Source organism: Thermobia domestica, chromosome 13, assembly GCF_964235325.1.
Source record: "Thermobia domestica chromosome 13, izTheDome1.hap1.1, whole genome shotgun sequence".
NCBI lineage: Eukaryota > Metazoa > Arthropoda > Insecta > Zygentoma > Lepismatidae > Thermobia > Thermobia domestica.
This window is the reverse complement of record NC_137466.1, coordinates 218925245-218948007: the sequence shown is the minus strand read 5'-3', so window position 1 is coordinate 218948007 and position 22763 is coordinate 218925245. Positions and strand designations below refer to the sequence as shown.

At 35.3% G+C, this 22763-nt stretch overlaps 1 protein-coding gene across 6 annotated transcripts in view; it reads left to right on the top strand.

The window, feature by feature from the left end:
- The window catches only part of LOC145669037 (uncharacterized), a 265385-nt gene that overhangs the window by 231681 nt on the left and 10941 nt on the right, over positions 1-22763 (top strand). For all 6 annotated transcript variants that reach the window (XM_081737386.1, XM_081737387.1, XM_081737385.1 and 3 more), the window contains 6 exons: positions 8490-8591; positions 10524-10646; positions 13861-14012; positions 15293-15530; positions 18550-18746; positions 20450-20638. In XM_081737386.1, the coding sequence (XP_081593512.1) occupies positions 8490-8591; positions 10524-10646; positions 13861-14012; positions 15293-15530; positions 18550-18746; positions 20450-20638 (1001 nt within the window). The remainder of the gene's footprint in view (positions 1-8489; positions 8592-10523; positions 10647-13860; positions 14013-15292; positions 15531-18549; positions 18747-20449; positions 20639-22763) is intronic.

The window sequence follows — 22763 nt, the reverse complement described above, 5'->3', positions numbered from 1 at the left end:
GTAGAATGTCGGATATACCCACACCAACAACTGACCTTCGCCTTATCTCCATTCGCATTAAACTCACGGTGTGAGGGTCAATTTTACACAGAATTCCACAAAAAGCGACAGAACTTTCTTGGTTACCTTTATATATCTCTCAGGACATAATATGTTTCGTATAGAGAATATTGTGTTTTTTTCATATAACGTCTATATTAAACTTTAAGTTTTAATATCTCGAGTTCCGAGGTCAGAATGTCAAAACGCCTTCAGATTCGTGTTCCTCGTGATCTAGTTTACAAAATATATAAAAATCAGGGGAGGTCCAATTTGCTTCCCTGCATCCTACTTTTCAAACGAAACAGTTTTCCAGAGTGTACATTTTGCTTCAAACTGAGTTCTGCCCTGGCTAAGAAACGTAAATTCGCTTCTATAAGAGTCTTTAAAGTTACACTTGAAATTGTCGTTCGGCATTCTTGTAGCTTGTGAAGGTATGAATAATTCAAGTATGTTTGTTACAATATCTACAAACGAATACTCATTCGTATAGAACCTCCAATACATTACATAGAAAACACATGAACTATACAAAGAAAACCATTGTGCATTAGAGCAGATCTCTTATTAGCAAATGATTCTGCACACGCGCACTGCTCAGATAGCCCAGAGCTTGAGCCTGAGCGCGAGTCCAAATTTAACTCAATCGCGATTGAGATTGTCAAAGGTGTAGCGGTTTACGTTGAATATACCATACCAACACTTTATCAACTAAGTCCTCTTAGATTTTTCTCCAATCCCAAAAAGCGGGTGGTTTTTCGTGATTAAGATATGTTTAAGCGCGGGACGAATATATAACCTGAAAATCGGGTGGTACCCGCTAAAATAGGGTAATAAGCCAACACTCAATATAAATAAGGTATATCCCTATTTAAGATCACTACACATGCAACTCATGAAATTCAATTTGAAATATCATCCACTTAGACTGACATCTTTTATATTATTATTACTCTTTCCCCATATTTTTAAAAATAGTACTGCCACTCTTTCTTTTGTTAACAAAAAGGCACCACCTCCCTTTCTTAATATAAAGAAAGAGAAAAGAAAGAAAGAAAATCTCTATCGCAATACACAATTTTATTGTTGATTTGTTGCCACTCCGATAAATGTGAATGTTGTGGTTTTGCATGTGTTGACTGGCTTCTTATCGCAAGTCCCAGACACCTGCAGTAGTTTATACGTGAAGGAAACACCGATCATATTTTATTCTGTATCTTTTTACTTCCCAATAACGATAGCCGTGCCTCTTTGAGAAATAGCAACTTTTTTTTTTTTTATTCTGCCAATTGTAAAAGTATAGAATTTCCCTACACTTTAGGACATTTTAAGAAAAAAATACCTTCTTTTCCTTCTGCAAATTTTGATCATTTTTCCCTAAGCCGCCAAGGGAAATTTCCCTCCATCTGGCAACTGAGAGCCGGTGTGGGGAAAGATTCTTTGCTGTTTTCTCGTCCTTACTTGATATTAGTGTTTTAGAATTTTTGACATTTGCGGTTTTCAAAACCGAAACCGCAAATGCGGTTTTCAAAACCGACATTTCGGTTTTATGAAATTTCACTTTTTTCAAAAACCGGTTTTCGGTTTTTTCAAAAACCGATTTCGACAGCACTAATATATATATATATATATATATATATATATATATATATATAATGGACAATGATACCAGCCTAAAGTATAAGGATCGTTATATAATTGATAGTCTGGGTAATGTTTGACTGCGAGTAAGGGGAGAAGGTAAGCGAAAATTGAAAACAGCAATATCTCGGAATTAATTTTCCCATAGATAATTTTATAGAAAAACAACAAGTTTGTCACATGCGTCGAGTAAGTGGAGTCTTTATATAAAGTTTGTTTAGGAGCTAAGTTTTATTAAGACTACGCACTAAAGGAACTTTATTTGACAGTGGCAAGAAAAAAGTTAAAAACAGAATAAAAATGGGATAAGTTTGAAGCACAGGCCATATTCTATATCGATGAGCAATATTCAATTTTAGGAGATACAAAAGCTTTGAAGAAAATACTGAGTGATTTGAGATCGCGAATTTCAGTAATTCCGTAAAGAATACCCAGTATTTTCATAGCACTCTTAACAGTAAGGGTGATGGGATCAGCGAATGTAAGTTTCTCATCGAATGATACTCTGAAGTCTTTATGTGTCGCAACTCTTTCGATAGGACTGTTGTTAATATAATATCTGTGATAATTTATAAATATAATTGAAGTTAAATAGAATAGTAAAGTAACCGCATTGGAGGAAGTTAAATAGAATAGTAAAGTAACCGCATTGGAGAAAGGGAATTATCTCATAATTTGTGTCAAACTATTATAATATCGTATTTTTGGTGTTGCAGTGATGCGTGGCAAGAAATGGAACTAGTAAAGAGCTTAGTGGAACTCCTCCTCTGTTAAACTAAAAATAGGTATACCAGCTTATCATTAAATTTTTATGTGATGTGAAACAGCTGTGTCATTCATAAACTTTAAAAAGATATACATACTTTGAATACCTTTTTATGTGTCTATTAATTTAAAGATCATCATAAATGTTGGTAGAAATTGATATTGTCTGAATAAGGTAGCAGAGAACCCTTCTATCAGCTTTTTCCCTTTTTTTGGCGTGTCAAGATTGAGAAGTTTTGGTGAGGTTCAGGTGGCACGTTTTAACAAACTTCATACTTTCACTTCTCTTTGGAGCCTTTTACTTTACTTCATTGCAAGGATGTGGAGGAAGCAAGTGACTCTATGGCTTGTACGAGAAATTACTGTACCCCGGCATTAAAAGTGTTTACAGTGGGAAGGGGATCCGGTAGTATTAAATCTAATACGAGAAAGGAAAATTTTGTTACGAAAAAGAAATGATTGTGTGATTATTTATTTCTCTAATGAGTTACCGAAACATACATACGCTTTTCTGAGAAGCTTGCTCAATTTGCATTGTAGTTTTATTTACTGCTTGTAACTTATAGATCTCCAATATTCCTACATGGACGGTGCTTGTACGTTGTAAGAGTTTTTTTTTTTTTTTTTTCTCGATTTGTACGCTGATGCTACTACGAAGTACGTAAATCGTTCATTAACACAGTCTGTTAGTTCGCTTAGATCCTCATTTTGCATAGTATACAACATTGAGAAGTGAAGCTGAGAGACTTAAGCTTCCAAATTAGTTTCTGGGTCTGTCTGTCCAAAAATCCCTTAGAAGTGACTGGATGAAGGGGAGGCACATTCTTCTAGAGTCCATATCCCTATTTTTTTTTTTTTTTTTTTTTTTTAATGGAATATCTGAAATATAGCAATATGATAGTGGATATAGAGACGATTTGTATGTGTTGTCATTTTTCTTGTTTGCCTTATATTTTTTGGTTGGTATGTTAAGTCTTAGTGTCTGTGGCCCTAATAAGTAAAGATTAGAGATGAAGTTATTAAAAAAAAAAAAAAAAGTATTGTTCAAAGACTGGATTTTTCGTATACGAAGAATTGAGTGCCTTAGATATTTCTGATATTCCAATAGCAGCTCACCTTCCAGAACTTCCAGTGTGGAATTGACGTGAAGTCCTGAGATAGGTCTCACTTCTCCTAGAGCAATACAACAACCAGCGTGGAGTCTTACTAGTTTGCTTGAGTCCTTTCTTCACTTCTCTCCAGTCGAGGGTCTTAGTTTCCCCCTGTCTTGGTATTTTGCTACATATCCTCTTCTGCTGCACGTGCTTTCGATTCGTGGTGGAAGGTGAAGACTGACAGAAGTAGTTTTCAGGAAGAGGAGCAAGGGAGTTATTTTTTGTCTTTATTTTACTAAGTTTAACAGTATTAGTTGGTTGATTGTTGATGCATCCTTCTCCATTATCTAATATCAATAGGAGACTTCTGTTCGAAATGGGATCCCAACCATTACTAGGGTTTATGTCCGAGACATGTACTTCCATCGGCAGTCGAACACAGGATCGCGCGCACAGTGATGAATTCTTCTTTACAGACCGCTTCACAAAGTCTATATTCTCCATAACCTATATTGTATATTAATATTTGGTTCAAGTATAATACGATGATCTTGACAACGATGTAATAGATACGTTAATCACTCATTTTTCCAGCGAAAAAGAAAGAAACTGTCCGCATAAAAGTGTAGTGAAAACTGAAAATGTTACAAGATTTGTTAGCAGATCTTCAGTTGGAAGTCTTAGAATCGAACTTTTTTCTTCGTGTATTATACAGGGTGCAACAAATGCATGGCCAAAAGTGATGAGATGATTGCGGACATCCAAATAAGTAAAAATATTCATATAAACATAGGTTCGATGAAACTTTGTTTCCGAGATACAGGGTGTTCAAATATCGAGTCCCTCCAATGCAATGGCTCACGATAAGAAAGTGAATGGAAATGTTCAATATTACAGGAATAATACAATCAAGAGGAATTATGCCTGTGCAGATACATTTACATTAATATAAAGAACATTTGAGGTTTAACTAATCAACATTTGAGGTTATTGGCTTGTCAGTGTTGCCAACCTGGTACAAAGTGTTATGTTTTTAAATAGCACTAGACGCCCACACTTTAGCATATAATTGCTGACATCAAAACGTTCCTAAACATGGGGCATATTCCGCTTTGTTTTCGAAAGGCAAGGCTATTTGAAAACAACACTTTGTACCAGGTTGGCAACATTGACAACCCAGTAACCTCAAATGTTGATTAGTTTCATTCTTTGTCTTAGTGTAAATGTATTTGCACAGGCATAATTCCACTTGATTGTAATATTCCTGTAATATTGAACATTTCCATTCACTTTCTCAAAGTGAGCCATTGGAGAGACTCGACATTTAAATAGGTGTCTCAGTGGTAGAGCGTTCACCTCCGGTGCTTGGGGGTCCCTGCTTCGATCCCAGCTCGCGCCGTGTGGACTTTGTGGTGGACAAACATCGTGCTCGTGAATTTTCTCGGAGTTCTCCCGTTTCCTCCCACTTTCTTCATTCCACCATTTCACTCATCTCTCATCTTCAGCGTCTCCTTTAGCCTATCTCGGAAACAAAGCGGCATCGGACCCATGTTTATAGGAACATTTTTACTTATTTGGATGTCCGCAATCACCTCGTCACTTTTGGCCATGCATTTATGTTACACCCTGTATATTTTAATGCTTGAAGCAACCGAAACATATTGAAAGAGTATAATTGTTAGATTGAAGTTGGATGCTTTACTTATTTGCCTCTTCCTTTGAGGTGTCCGTGACCGACGACCTCTTTTTGTCATATAAGGACAAAAGTTGGAAATGCGGGTGACTGTAGGTCGTGGAGGAAATTACGTGAACAGAGTTTATAAATAACTGCAGAGGAAATAAGATGAGATTCTTTACTTATTCCATTTCCTAGTTCATTGTTTGTTATAACAGAGGAAGTCAACTCCATTTCTAATATAGACGATGTTTTTTCCTGTTTCTGCTTCCTCGGAAATTGGACATCCGATTTTACTTGCCAAGCATCGATCAATCAGTGAAATGTTTACGTCAAGCAGAAGAGCGTGCGTCATTTCCATCTTTAGTTTTTTTTTTTTTTTTTTTTTTGTAAGAAATTGCTGTGGCATATAACTATCATTTAAAAGACCTCTCATGTAACTGTACTCTGCTGAAAAATGTAAGAAATTAGCTAAGTCTGGCAATATAACGTGGTAGGGTTTTCTTAACTGATGAGGAGATTCGGAGTGATTTTCCCGACTGTTGTGTACTTTGTGTCTGGCATCTCTGATTGGGGGAACAATTTTCCCTTCGATAGTTCACTGAAAGTTTCATCCTCTCTCCTAATCAAGATCAATACACGGAGTAGGAGTAATCTTACAAGAAGTCCACCAATACACTGGTAGTTGACGGGCTGATGTATTGCTTTCTAAAACTGATTTTTAAATGATGACAAGATATTATTATCAATAAAACACTTTCTCTCCCTGCCAGAAGTTTAATAGATAAGGAGACAGTGACGTGTACAGAATCCATATGAATCTACGTGAGAAGAGAAATGCTTATGACCGCTGTTGCAGTGTGGCACTAATTTCAATATGCCTAGTTCATGACCAACTATTTTCTAAGCGTACACCTACGCAAGATGGATTAAAGCTCCTCAACACAAGCGAATCGTTGACCGAAAATTGTTTAAAGGGAACTGACATCAAAGATCTCGTAACTTCTGGCAATTAATACATTCAGCAGCAGACATTCCTACCTTTCTTGGCGAATTTGAGTCAGAGTTTCCCATGTACTGCACAAAACTCTTGGCTGTACTTCATGTTCCTTTTTTTTTTTTTTTTCGTAGATTACACTAAAATACGCGAAATTTTTCTGACGTTGGTTACAGTTCTTCCACCAAGGTACTATACCAGTTACTAATAGTTGCTTTCCGACTTTTATTCTGCAACGAGAGAAGAGGAAGATTCCGTATATATATAATATTTGATGATAGTTCCACCACTGTTCGTCCGTAGCGTTGTTTCTTAGTAATTGACCGAGTAATTATGAAAGTTGTTTTAATTGAGATGGGTCAAAACTAAAATCTGAGATCGACAGTTCATTAAAGTGAAACTATAACAGACCTTTACAGTATGATTCTAGCCAAATGGGTGTCTGATAATTGCAATTCCAAGCTGTCTCTAATTCGAATCCCAATCACGGCATGGCATGGAATGGTGTGAAGTGTTGATTCTGTCATATTTAATTTCTCATCGTGTCTTTTAGCGTAATGGTACGTAAGGCTAATGTACTAGAGTATGATTCCAGAAATAAGTTCCAGAGCCATATCAGAGACAGCGAACATGTCTGAAACAAACTTGGAAAACAAAGTATACACTGTTGTGAGTAATATGCAACCTCTTGATATATTCTCTAAATGAAAAAGTAATGCATTGTATGCGATATACTTGTTTATAAATTGATGCAACTTTGTGCTTTAAAAAGTATTATTGCTATTATTTGTCGGGGAGGGAGGATCATATTTCATTGAAAGTTCATTTTCCAAAGTAAATGTCATTGAACAATCTGAAACCGATAGGTCATCTTTAGAAACAACCAATCCTTATTAATCCCTAGATGCGCTTTGCGTAGAATCCCACTTGCTGAGGATTGTGATATGGTAATCAGATCAAAATGTTACATAGCGTTATGCGTATTGGGCTACGACTACGTTACAGTTTTGCATATTACAAAACCTGGATTAAACTAATAGTAACATAAACCTCTGCGTGATATTTCAAACATTATGAAAGTTGAAGTAAAAATTGTGAAAACTTGCTGTTCATGTATGCGTGTCAGTTCAGGGTACGTTTCTGATTTTTCTCTTCATTAAGTGTTTGGTTATGTAGGAAATATGAATGCAATAATTTTTCCATTTTCTATTCTGATGCATGCTACAACACATTGTAGGCTATATGAACGCAGGTCTAGGGAGATATAAAGCAGTGTAAAAGAAAGCACGTGTGTGCTATAACTGCCAACGAGTGTCTTAGTAGATTAAACCTATAATAAATGGAGTTCATGTATTAAGTCGCACTGATGTCAATGGTTCATTACGGAATTTGGTTTTATTGTGTTTGTAGAACGGCGCCTCTCCTGTCTGAAGCTGTATTTTAGATTTTCTGTTTCAAAATTAACTTGAGTGGAAAGGCAAGGTTTTTGTTCGCCCTGAGAAGCTGTAAAGGATTTGATGGGTTGTAGAACGAGACGCCGGAGCTATTTCTGGAAACGAAGGTGTTCTTACGGCAAAGGGTGGTGGAGGATCATAACGGCCGGTTGTCTGGATCTGGAACCCAGAGTGGCTGTGAAATTCGCGCGAAGACAGCAGCCTAATAAAACATAAGGAGAGCTTAACGTCGTCAGTTTTTTTTTTTTTTTTTTTTTTTTCCTCCTAAATAGCTAATGAGACAAGTCATGTTACTTGTTTTGACCTTCAAAAGTTCCTTCTCGGATCGACAAATACAACTCTGCGAAGCGAGATGATGGGTAACTGCTTTGAGGAATTCAAGCTAACAGGAGCTTAAATATAAATAATCTTGGATTAATAATCATCTTGTAATTTCATAAAACTTGCAAGTATTTCGCCCCAAAACCATTTGTTTTAAGAGAATATTTATTCCCATTTAATAGACAAGTTTCTTTCATCAAGAGACGTTATTAACAAACAAGTTTAGAAAAATAAATAATATTTTTAGTGCATTCCATAATGTAATTGTGTCTGAATACCATATTACTTATTTTTCAGCCGGATATTGTACAAAAAATTGTTTATTAGAGTTGGGTTGTCAAACCAAGGGTTTAGGTTTGTGATCAATGATTTTTAATGTTGTAACAGTTACGATGGAAACGTAAAGATAGAACTGTAAAACATGTGTAATATATACGAAGTACTTGTATCTTTCGTTAAATTTTGAATTCAACCTTTACTAATCCGTATGCTTGTTTTTACAGACTCTCAGGATGTAGACTTAGATGCAATACTGGGAGAACTGTGTGCTCTTGAGACACAGTGTGAGCAGGCCATGGGGCAGAAAAGATCATCCACACAGCCAGGTTTGTACAAGCTTCTATTCACATTTTTAACAAATAATCAATGTTGATGATCCTGTACTTCTATTGTCTTAAGATTAATACTATCTTCACAAGACCTGTATTGACTTTATTTTTTGTTAATACTAATGAAGAGACGCTCCAGGTTGCAACCCAGAGGATGGTAAGCACAACACGTTGTAGAACTCCTCCCTTATTCTAACAAATGACATTTGTACTTGACAAGAGGGGAAGAGTACTGACCTTCTGCTGGTCTGTTTGGTAAAGGTTCTCAAAATATTAAAGTCATGGTTAGCACATAGTGAGGGGAATTGATGAAATTCAGTGAAGAGTTCGATGTAGAACCTTTCTTTACTTTTCTAAGGCTTCACACAGGCAATTTTATACACAAAATTTGGTGAAATACTTACTTTGGTTGGAGCACAAGATGAATTTTGTTTATGCAACAGATCGTTTTATTTATTTATTTATTTATTTATTTATTTATTTATTTATTTATTGTTCTCGCAACCATTGACATGGAAGTGGTAAGAATCAACCATTTTTGTTTGCAAATTGATAAAAATTCGTAAATGATTCTCAAGCACCCGTATGTTGCATGTCAGTGGATAGGGTGGCTGATGCCTGTGATTACCTTTAAAATTTAGGAAGAGTTATAAATTTCAAGTGTTTATTTATTTAGTTTGTTGCAATTAAAAAAAAAAAAAATACTAAATGATGATATATCTTAAATCTCCCACAAACAAGAGTGTTATAACGAGAGACCGGATGTTTAAGCATTAAAAACCTGGAAAATAGGCAATTAAAATTTAAAAAGATAGGCAGTAAAATGTAACTCTAAATAATAAAGATAAATACTCATACAATTAAAAAATAAATTCAGGTCATAGGTAATGTTCAAAGAATATACGAACATACTTGTTTTGTAATATCTTCTTTTACTGTATATATTAAACCGAAGCTTGATAAGTATTTCATGTATATTTGATAAATACATTCTACACAGCATTTTATCACTACCATAACAGTCCAAAGTTCTACAGCACTTTATCAGTACACATAGCAGTCCAAAATTTTTACGGCATCTTATCACTACAAACAGCACTTATATAGAGGCAGGATTCTTTCTTGAAATACTAAATTATATCTTTTTTTAATAGTCTTAATTTGAAAAAAATGCTTAGAATAGGCAACATTAGGCACTAAAGCAATTATTTAGGCAGGAAGGGACGAAATAGGCAAAATAAAATTGCCTTAAATTAAAACTATAACCCCCCGTAAAACTTTAATCAGTATATTTAATATTAAAGAATAGGCATTTTGCCTAATCCGGTCTCTAGTTATAACTGTACATTCATATGCTTTCAGTGGTGTAGGCAAGGGGAGGTTTCATTGTTTAAACTTACCTCCTTTACGCAAGATATGGAAAATATACATTTATCATATTAAGATCTATATATACAAATCATTCGTGTCCTGAAAAGATTTGAAATAGAGTACTTGAACCCCCCCTTCCTGCTTGGTGAAAGTCTACGTACGCCACTGTCTGCCTTGATATTATTTTCTAAATTTTAAATAATTGTGAACAAATATTAGAGTTAGTGTCTTAATATTGATGTGAATTTTGAAACGAAAAAAATTTCAGATTTCAGTTGTGTCCAATGTAGATTTTGTGTGTCTTAATCAAAAATGATGTTTTGTAAATATGTGCGTAAATTAAAATGGTCCTTTTTACACACGCTTATTTTTTTACTTATTTATTTATTTATTTATTTTTTAATATTTTGATAGCTTTGTAAACCTTGCTTGATTGGGAAAATGAAGTTTCCAATAATCTAGAAATCCAGAGAAACTAAGGGTAAATGGCATGTGTAATTCGTGTTGTAACATGAAAATGGTAGATGGAGTTGAGAATAATATGTTTTTTTGTTCCAGGGAGCGATATTGGGAGAGGCCATCAAGGAAATGTAAGACGAACTCATTCCAGATCTAGTTCCGAGGGTACGAGATTAAAACTTGATGGTAGTGATGGAGACCCACATTGTCGAAGTGATGGCGGTAAGAGGTTTTATTCCTTCAGTACCAAGAAAGAAAGAAAGAAATCCATGTTTGTGGCAGTATGTTTAAGCAAAGCTACAATTAAAATATGAACTAGTATTGTTTTTTGCCTTTTGGAACGGTAAATATGGCGAGGTTATGTAGTAATAATAATTTAATTCATCCTTCCTTTTGTTTCTTTACATAAAATAAATAAAAAATAAGAAAAGAGAGAAAATGCTGTGGTGTTGTGCACAGCAGAGGCTGGTAAAGTTTTTTTTTGTTTTGTTTTGTTTTGTTTTGTTTATTTGTGTTCTTACCTTACCTTTTCCTATTTCAAGGAGTAATTCTTAAACCCAAAACGAAACGTACGACAAGTTTCATGTAAATAGTAGTTAATGAAACGTTAGGTACACATTTTAAATTGAACATGTTAAATTTGAACTAGCTGACTTGCGTTCTGTACACAGCGCATCATTCACATATGAACCACCAATTTACATAGCATTCCTCGCAACACCTGTACATGTCCATTTACAGACAAGTGAAAGACGTGGTGATAAAAGTTGGCAACGAGTACCATAAAGGGGAGACTTTTTACGATTATTTTTTCAATATCTCGCACCGTTTGCAAGATTTAAGCCTACTTGCGGTTGGAGTTTCTAATTCATGTATGATCAGTGTTTTCTTTCTTTTTACATGCAGTATGTAATAAGCAAATACATTACAGACACAATTAATTATATAATGTGAGTGATAAACGATGTTCATTGGGCAAAACACTCCAAATAATAAAGATTCATCTTAGACTGGAGAAAGCATCATCATTTGGCCATGAAACAAACACCGGATAAATATACTAATCCCATATGGTGTTGGAATGTAAAACTCGTAAAATATGATGCTTTACTTTGTAAAATTTCAATACTTCCAGTGTACCCCTAAAAAATGTAATAAAGAAATAACGGCCATTTTTTTAAATATTCAATTAGAACAACAATCTACACAAAATGTGTAATCGATCAGTGATAACGGCATCTTTCTAGAGCTTGTAGGTTTCCGAGATATCATTGTCGAAAGAGTTGGCCACAAACATATAAACGTATGATTTTAATATATAGATTGTACTGACCGACTCTTACGAATTTGTGTGTCACAGTTCCACTGGTGTTCGATACGTTAGGCATTCAAGTACTTCTTGCATAGTAAGATCCATGGTAAGGTAACCAAAATATTGGAACTAGCATTGTTCTGCATAGATATGTAAAAGATGAGGACAGTTCTATATTATTCATGAAAATACGTATGTTTTCTTTTTAAACGAAATTTACTTTGCTGTTTCTGGTAACCTCGCTGTATAATCGTGATATGTTAAATTAAAAAAAAGAAATGTTACTATGAAACAAATTTTATAATTGAGCATCAGTCCACTCCCTTGCTCCTGACACGATTTCAACGTGAAGCAAGAAGACCCAATAGGGAGTCCCAGAGAAGGAAATAGGTTGGTTTCAGATAGAAGAAGAAGAAAATGCCCCAACCCTTTTGCATCCCGATTGATTTCAGCACCAAGCAAAGCTTAAAGAAATCACATGCCAAGAAGAGAATAAATAGTTTTTATTCTTATTAAGCGGGGACGAATTTACTTCCTTATTCGTGACTTATTTCAAACAGTGCGGATGACTGAAACTTCAACGAAAAAAGGTGCCTTATTCAATCAAAATGAAATACTTTTTACGAAAGTTATTTGGAAAAATTGTTTTGTTATCACATTACTGTGTACAGACTTGCAAGGTAACTTTAGTCCCTCTTTTTCATGAACCCCCATTTCTGAGAAATTTCAACGTTAAGCAATAATCTTATTTCTTAAAAAAATATATACAAAGCTTCGTTAAAATCTGTTGTTTTACGAAAGTTAAGGGAGAAGAGAGGTACAGACAGAAACAAATACTCATTGAATTGTAGCAGCTCATTTCAGTAGGACGTAAGCTGCCTCGTGTCATAAGCCTTGAGCAATTAAAGCTGATCGTTAACATGGTTCAGTAGATGATTACAGTAATGTATCGACTGATAGGATAAGTGATTTCTTAAATGATTAGCCGTTGAACCATTCATAAGTTTGTCATACAGGCCATGGGAGACGTAGACATTAAAGGAAGATGATCTGATAAATTAGAGATAAAAGAAGTATAGCTAGAGATAGTTTGAAAGTATATGGAATGTTTGGGCGTTGCGTTAAAGAGAACCTTGTGCAAAAGAAATATTTGGAGTTCACAGGCCATGAAGTTTCCGGAGTTCACAGGCCATGAAGTTTCCCTATTACGGCTATTAAATTATTTTCAATGTAATCTTCAGGACTTATTATAATATATAACAGACATTTCTTCTCATTTCGAATCATAAATATTTATAACAATTAATTTTATATGGTTACGTTAAAGTCATCATTTGGACTTATTAAAGCAATAGTTCTCCAAATCTCGTTTTCCATTATCTTTGTAAAAACAAATAAATAAAATAAGTCTTTGTATTAATGAAAGGAAGAAACAATCGATTTACACTTACTTTTACACACCAAGTCCTCTGTAGGTGCGAATTAAATACACAAAGAGTGAAAAAATGTGTGACTAGATCGGCGCTCGAACCCAGGATCTTTGGCGTACCGTGCGATGCTTTAATCACTACGCTATCCAGTCCGTTCCCCAGAACAGCCATACACTCTCCCACTCTTCAGCGCTCTTCCACTCAGACTATTTGCTGACGCATCGGCATGGTACGCCTAAGATCCTGGGTTCGAGTCCCGATCTAGTCATTTTTTCACTTTGTGTATTATATAAAATAAATCTCTATTGAAAGTGCATTAAATTACACAGTGAACGCTGCACATTCTAGCTTTTAGAACTACGTATGTGTTAAATTAAAAAAAAAAAAAGATAAAATTTGACCAAAGAAACTCCGCTTATCGTAGATTGGATAATGTTTCTGATGAAGGTAATCAAATATTGCCAAAACTCTGACACAGATTAATAATAATAAACGTTTACTTTGGTCAGACTTGTTTTTTATTTAACTACAAAATATTTAATCACTACTTTGTAAGAGTATAGTAACAGGAAGGAGTCAACTTGTCTTATAATTGTTGTTGATAGAATGCATGGAATATTATAAGTAATAATACTAAAGCTAGTATCTGTTTTTTTTTTTTTAATTTTTTTATTTTATTTTATTTTATTTGTAGGTGTGAGAACGGACAGCCCAGACAATGACTCTGCCTTCTCAGACAATGTGTCAATGTTGTCGAGTGAAAGCTCTGCTTCCAGTGGAGGAAGTGGTGGAAGGACAGACGGATCCAAGTCTAGTGGAATCAGCTTGGCTCCATCTCCAACGCAGGTACATACATTCATATAGATTCTTACAAGTATCAAATTCAGTTAAGAGCGGAGATTCTGAAGTTTTTCCAACCCCCGCCAAGAGTACAGTAATGAACGAAATGTTGCTTTGTATGTTTAAGCCGCGCTAATGTATTTTGAAATCTTGCACAGAGAGATTAAAATGTGTTTATAAAGTGATTCGATCTTAATTTAGTGACCTAACTCAATGAGCAAGGCCAGAGGATAAGTAGCCGAATCCATACGAAAAACTCTTGAAGACGCAATCAACTAAGTTTTTTCACTTTATATATATATATATATATATATATATATGTATATATATATATATATATAAGTAATTTCATTAAGAACATGTGAGTTTCTGTGAGTTTCTTTGCTGAAGGAAATATCCTTCTTAAATAGTTACTCTTAATAATTTATCAGTGGATTGTCCAGTTGTACTACATTGTTCTTAACTTAAAATCTAATATGAAAAGCTATAACCTAAGTAGTAATAACAACCTAGGATAGTTGATTCTAAGTGAAAAGCGCGACGGTTTCCCGTTTGGTAGATCTTGGGACTAATGAGTTTTTTCAGTTTTAGGTTTGGGCCAGGAAATGTTCCCTCCACGTTTCTCGACCATCAGCTTCATCTTTTAACTTCCAATATTTTCTTCTGTTTTTCAAATCACCGATCAGTTGTGTTCTTCCTATTCCGTTCTCCCCTTCCATCTTTCCTTTTATGGTAGTATGAAGAATACAATTTCTTCGCAAGATGTGTCCAACCCAATTGGCCTTCCTTTGCCGTGGAAGAACCGGGTTCGATCATGTAGTTCGGATTCCACGTTAGTCAGTACGTCCCGTCTCATGTGGCCTCGCTGCTCAAAGGAACGTTCACTCGAAATCGAACTCAACCATTTGGCCTTCCTACAGGGGATACTGGCTAGAAGCGTCCTATTCTCTCCTATCCGTTTCAAAACATCATCATTTGTTACACTCTCTGTCCATTTTATCTTCTCCATCTTCCTCCAACACCACATATCGAAGCTCTGGAGTTGTTAACAAATGAAATTTTTGTATAGAAAATTATTCTGGAACACCAATATTCAAAGAACACAAAAGATATATACGTACTACGTGCAATAAAATAAAACACCATGCGATTTTGTTTTATTAATAGTTTTAATATAAGACACTGTTTAATTTAAATTTTACGTTCTGTTGTTGTAGTAATAAGTTGGAAAAGATTTTAAGAAGTGTCCGATGAAACTTAACTGACGGATGTGTTGTGTGTTGTAGGTGGATCAAGCAGGCCGCGTGAAAGCTGAGAAGATCCGCATTGCGTTGGAGAAACTACGAGAAGCCAACATTAAGAAGTTGTTTATCAAAGCGTTTTCCGCTGATGGAAGCACAAAGTCGTTGTTAGTGGATGAGAAAATGACCTGTGCCTACGTTACAAGACTGTTAGCAGACAAAAACCACGTGCAGATGGATCCAAAATGGGCCATTGTTGAACATCTACCGGATCTATACATGGGTAATTGTTCATTTCTTTTTTTTATCTTGTGGGCCTTTTGTAAATATTTAAATACACAAAAGAAAATTAATGTCCCATCAGTAGTTCATACACACTTCCCGAAAACCTAACCATCATGAGCGAATCATGAGTATAGTGTTATCATCCCAAGTTTCTAGATACCACACGGCAAATTAAAATTATTGTCTTAAAATAGCTGGTTACTTTTATTTTTTCGAGATTTTCGGAAGCAGTTGAAACCTTGATAATTTTTTATTTCGAAGACGCTTCGTAGTATTTCCTCGTTATAAACAGAAGTCAGTCTGGGGTGCCATGTTTGTCCAAAGCTGCGTGTGTATTTTGTAGGTGAGTACAGTCTATTGGCTTTGTTAATCTTTATTTGTAACTGTGGGAGAAAAATTCTTCATCTTCTGTTCTTGGATCTGTATACAAACATATTAGGTAATGATTAGGAGGTGGGGGTGGGAGGACAGACTCTTATTAGGTAGGCATCAACAAAATACTCTTTATTTTCACGTAGAAACTTGTAAGATTTTAATTGCTTCTTAGTTCGATATTTCCAAGTCAAGAAAATTACGCTAACACGATTTTTATAGAAAGAGCAAAATACAGTGTGTTTGAAAAACAATTATCCAATTTCAAACAGTCGTAACTGCAAATTTTTATCCATTTTAAACCAACAATAAAGTGTCGGAAAGAAGAAATTCTCAAGTTTCACGCGGTTTCCGGTAGGTTCAGTAGCGAGCTTCTTTCATTGGTCACTTCAGTGTTTGTCAGGATAGTGACTAGACAGCAGAAATAATTTTGCGGTCTACATTTCGCGAAATGTGAGTCCATGTCAACCGTCCAGCGTGAATTTTGTCGACAATACCCTGGCAGGCGGTGCTACAATTAATTTCAAGACACGGATTGTTTGCGTGAAGAAAACTGCAGTAGTCCTCCCTGCGTGTCAGAAGAAAACACTGAGCGCATCCGATATAGTTTCGCACGTATAAACGTATACCGTACATCCTAAGGGGACCATGATGAGCACCTGTGGTTTGGTATGTAAGAAACCTGCATGATGAGCTTTGTAATACAAAATTAATCTAAAGTATGTTCTATACTGTGAATACTATTTACGTTTTTAATCGGATGAGTCCTTTTGAACCATCCTGTATAGTATAAGTGTATACGTGTAGGCTGTTCATTTCCAAGTGAATGATCTCGGACGTCATAGTGTGTTTTTCGCCTTCTCAGTGAGAGAAGAAAAAGCTTTGTGTTTTTTCCCCTCAGATTGTAAAACCGCGCTGCTACGTTATGTATCTGTCAGTTTGGAACAACTGATTTAAGCTGTACCAGCGTTTTATGTAAAATGCGAAAGAAAACTACGATTTACTGAATAAGATATTACAAAGAACGCAACGTTCTTCATCTTAATTTTCGACAAAAAGAAAATTAACCTGCTAAAAGGGTTGAAAATAGGTAACTTAGAAAAAATTCAAATATTTCATTTGAGCTCGCATTTCCATGCCTCCAATGGTATGCCATTTATCATGATAATTTGTGTGGATTAAGTGATAGAAAATCGAGGTAAAGTTAGTTATAGTCAGACGTCATTGAGACTTGTGATTTTTTTTCTTTTTTCTTTTGTTTTTGTTTACGTGAAAAAAAAAAATGGTTCTTTTGATGTCATTAACATCGAACCAAGGCATAGGTATAGTGGGAACTGATTGCGTATTGTAGGTTGTTAAATGTTGGATGACATAAATTGACTAGTTTTTATCAACAGAGTGAACTATAATAAGGTTTACCATTAGAAACTTGAATTACTCCGTACAAGAAACACGTGTATTAACGATGCATGGCTCATTGAATAATTAATTCATGTTTTTCTTTTAAGTTAATCTGGTAACACACATGACATCAGACAAGATGGCCATCTCGTACAGGTAGGTAGAGTAGCGTGTTTTCATTATGAACAAGTGTACGAAAACTAAAAATCGCCTATAACCGTGCAGAGAAAGTTCAGGCGAGATTTTAAGTACAGAGATGCAGGCTTCAAGTTAACAATTTTGAACTTTGTGAAGAAGTGGAATACGGAAGGGATAATTCAAACCTTCAGAAAGTGCAGTAATAGTCCATAAAAAGCTGTAACAACGCCTGAAAATATCGAATGGGTAAGGTAAGATGTTTTGCATACCCTTCGAAAATCAAGCGGCTTACATCAACATGTCTGGGAATTGCTAGGACCTCACTGCAGAAACCACCATCTGTTGAACAACTGAAAACATTGATCACCAGTACCTCAAGATTGTAAGGCTGTCCTCAAGATGCAAGTGCCCGTTTGGAGCATGTATTTCGTAAAGGAACATAAAAAATGCTGAATTGTACGAGCTATGTATCGTTATATAGGTGTTCTCTGTACAGAGTTTTTGAAGTTCATAATGGTCCACGCTGGATGATTTTAAACAATACCTTCCCTTGCAAGGGGAAACTCACCATACTTGTTTTCTGACAATAACTTCAAATCGAATGAATTTTGTGGACGTTTTCAGAGAGAACTGAGACGTTGAACAAGAGATGTACACTCTATCTATCAACGTACTTTCTCAGATACAGTGCTTCATTTCGTAATTTCTCGAATGTGGTTGGCGGTTCATCCAATCGAAGTTACTCATAAAATAAGAAGTAGGGAAAAGTATGCACTTTTGCAAGCGACTGTACTTGTAAACGTTATAAATATAATGTGTGTTTACCTTTGTGTTAAAACACGAAAGTTCGTTTTTTTAAGAAACTAGTTTCTCGGCACACTATAATTAGAGTGGTCGCCTGAAGCCCTGAGCTATCAGCTACACATTTTCCAAGTGTTTCGTGATGTCAGTCATGTTAATATTATATTTAATATGTACATTATGTCACAACTAGCTTAAGGTATTTTCTTCAGTTCCTTACGTGCTGATAATTTGAAGAGTTCCTGTTTGTACGTTACAGTGAAAACATTAGTCACGTAGTATATTTGATTATTTTCACTTTGCAGAGAGATTATATGAAGATCATGAATTCCTGGTAGAGAATTTACTCATGTGGACGCGAGACTCCAGAAATAAAATTCTTTTCCTTGAACGTCCTGACAAGTATGAGTTGTTTGTGAATCCAGAGAATTTCCTCGTTTTTAATACCTCATCTGAAAAGGATAGAGAATTCGATGATGATGCTAAAGCACAACTTCTGGAGGTAAGATATTAGACGAATAAAAGGAGTGTGCATATTTCTACGGAGGTTAATATGAACTAGTTCAAATAGTTTTGCGGTTTTAAATGTATTTTATTTGGTTTATATCCAGTGCTCTGACTTCTCGAAAATTTACAGCTTGGTTTCATCGTTGTATATGGTAGAACCGGGATAATACATTTTAACAGCTTCGACAGCGAAAATATAGTTAGTAAGTAAAAGAAATTTGAAAGTGAAATGGCTACTTCGTGTAGGCATAAAATGTGTGTCAGTGGCGAGGAATCTTCAGAAAATTTAAGAAAACAATTGTAGATAGGATTCTGTTACGTAATTTAAAAAAAAAAAAAAAGTAACTGCAATACGTTTCATTCTAAGTAACTAAGGAGTTCTATTAGGTAACCTATCACTACCACCACTATAATAATAACACTGTAATAATAATAATAATAATAATAATAATAATAATAATAATAATAATAATAATAATAATAATAATAATAATAATAATATATAGGCGATATATTTTTGATCTCAAATTTTTTCATAATATTCATGGAGATTTCTTTATTGATGGTTTTGTTTCTGTAAGCACTGCTTACCATAGCACTAGAAATTTTGTTCCTTTGTCTCTAAAGCGTCCACTCTGGAATCTTTTATTTCTAAAATTATTGATACTGTAGATAAATTTCATTCCATTTCGAAACTAAATTGGTTAAAGTTTGTTCAGAACCGTATTACCGAACCTTAAATGAACTCATTTAACTTAGTACGGTGCCATTTCAGAGTTCTTTTCTTAGAAAGGGATGTTAGCTTTGAATTTCAGCCATCTCTCGCCTTTTTCTTTTTTGGATTAAAAGATCCAATATATTTCAATCAAAAATTTTCTTATGGAGAACAACATACAGTGTAGCCAAATCCAAACTGTCACTTAACTCAGTATGATATATTTAGGGGACGTTCAAAAATTCTGTGGCCCTGATCCAGAAACTAATTATTGGGCAAGATCGCAATTTTTGATCCCAATTTTTTGATCCATAGTTTTCCTAAAATTTCATCTTCCGTTTCTTCTAGGGATATTTGATTTGCATTTTTCTGGGGCGGATCCAGGACGGATTTCTGGGGGAGGGGGGCGGTGGGTTGTAATGCTGCTACTTAGAGCTACTTTAAAGAGCTCCAAACTCTGGGATGGGTTTTATTTGTATATAAAGTATAAAACTTTCCTTTTCTGTAGGGGGGGGGGTGATTGCCCCCCTGGATCCGCCATTGTTGTGAGTGAGTGTATTTTTTCATGTGTTTAGGTTAGAAATATTTATTTTCGATCTGTAATAGCAACTAAATATTCGTCTTTTATAAAACATTTTTTTCTTTCTTTTTAATATTTTGTAAACTGCTTCAACTATATTGTGAACTGTGAGATCTATTTTTGCATTTTGTATGATGTATTTATTCTAAATGTGTGTTCATTATGCTCTTAATTTTTATTATTATTTTTTTTTTATTTGTAACAGATACTATATGTTTCTTATGTTTTTTAACTAATGTTTTATCTGTTTCATATATATTTTGTATATTACTTCGTGCAATGTTATTTTTGTAAGTAATAGATCAAGGTTTGTGATATTTCGACCTTTCGAAATTTTATTAAAAATCACGAAATGTAATCATATAAATGCATCCCATCTCTTTATGTTTTTCTTTGTTTTTAGGAGTTCTTCTCAGGTACGGGTGTGGGAGTTCCTGAAGTGGAGGGACCGTTATATCTGAAGACCGAGAACAAAAAGGTTTGGAAGAAATACCACTTCGTCCTACGGGCTTCTGGGCTCTACTATTGGCCCAAAGAGAAGTCGAAGTCGTCCAGGGACCTCGTTTGCTTGGCCACCTTCGATGTCAATGAGGTACGCAGTGGGCATTGCCTAGAATCATAAGAAGTTCACAGTTGCTATCGTGTCTTTTCAAATAAATTTGATGTGACTTTCAGCAGAAGGGAAAATAATTCATGTAGAAAATCACAGGGCAGTGGGAACTAGGAGTTCAGAGCTGCAATGAATGTTAGTATTCGTATACACGTAGTAGCCTTTTGATGTTGACCCAGCGTTGACGGTCAATTGAGATACTGCTGAAGTTAAGAAATAGCAAAATCTTTTTCTCCGAATTCTGAAATACTAGCAATATAAAACATTATAGCAATTATAAATTGTCGAAATAAAATCCATCTGGCAGACCGGATTTGATTTCGAGTTCTAGGATTGTCGTACTCTTGTTTTCTGTACATTATGTCTTCGATCAAAGTTTATATATAAATCAGGATGCTTATTTAAGTAATATTTGCACTTACATGTATTTAAAAAACCTTCAAAATGGAAATCGTCTTCATGGTTAGCTCTGAGAGTTTGTCTTTATGAAATCTTTTGACATGTTAGAAAATAATAATAATAATAATAATAATAATAATAATAATAATACATGTGTACTTGTAAGCTCGAAAGGTGAAATACATAACTAAGTTGACCCCCATTCATGGTTTTTTCAGCCACAGTTGCTGAGTTAATTTTGACTAAGTTTCGTCCTTTTATTGTAACATTGTGCTCTAGGTTTTGTGGTGTTTTTTTTTTTTTTTTTGTTTTGTTTTGTTTGTCCAGAGTAGGGATGGCCGGATCCGGATCTGGCCGGATCCGAAGATCCGGATCTGATTGGGTCCGGATCCTTTGGATCCGGATCTCGGATCTGGATCCGGATCTCGGATTTCGGATCTGGATCCGGATCTCGGATCTGGGTCCGGATCTCGGATCTGGATCCGGATCTGGATCCGGATCTCGGATTTCGGATCTGGATCCGGATCTCGGATTTCGGATCTGGATCCGGATCTCGGATTTCGGATCTGGATCCGGATCTCGGATCTGGGTCCGGATCTCGGATTTCGGATCTGGATTCGGATCTCGGATTTCGGATCTGGATCCGGATCTCGGATTTCGGATCTGGATCCGGATCTCGAATCTCGGATCTGGATTCGGATCTCGGATCTTGATTCTTATCCAAACCCACATCCCATCCAAATTATGATAAACATGAATATCTAAAATTCGCCGAAAGTAATTTCACGAAGTCCTGACAGTGAAGAAGAGAACAGAAAATTAAGACGAATATTGACAAGTCTATTTGTTTCCTTCATTCTACTCTAAAGATCAAATGTTTGGCTTACTTAAGAAAAAAAATGATCCGGATGAGAGCTCAAATGTCGAATCTAGTTCCACTCGGTTGCAGGACCGAGATGAATATTTAAAATTCCTATTGACAGTTAAGAAAACATAAACAGTTAAGACAAGTATTGACTACTTTTTACGTAAATTTATCTTGCTCAGTCTGCTCAAAATATCAAATGTATACCCTACAATTAGATTTAATAATTATTTAGTAAATCACAATATGAGCACCGAGAATAAACTATGAATTTTGGTGCCTCTTATCTAGATTTGAAATTTCGGATTCATACATAGAATCAGGCTGAAAAATAAATATTTGAGATCTGGAAACCGAAACATGTGCTAGTACCAAGATCGTAGCCGTTTGTACAGTGGCGTATTTACGATTTTGTTTCGGGGGGAGGCTTTGCTAACTTTCGGGGGGAGGCTTTGCCTGAAAATGTGAAAATTCTGCAAGATATTTCATATAGTTTACTATAGTAAGTAAGATTTCGGGGGGGGGGGCTTAAGCCCGGAAGCCTCTCCTCTAAATACGCCATTGCGTTTGTACCTAGGTAATGCGAGCGGAAGGCACTTGCACTAATTCCGCATGTAGTTTGAGGAACACGAGAAATTAAAAACAGATAAATATTCTTTTTCAGGAGTAAGTCGCGCTTTAACATGACTTTTCATGAGTGTTGTGTTCAAATATGAAAACTGTAATGACAACTTGTTTGAAATAAAAACCTTTTCATTTTTAACAATAAAATTAGGTACTTTCACATTGGAGAAAAATTAGCAAGGCACGTACCACTGATTAGGGTGCTGATTCTTATGGAAG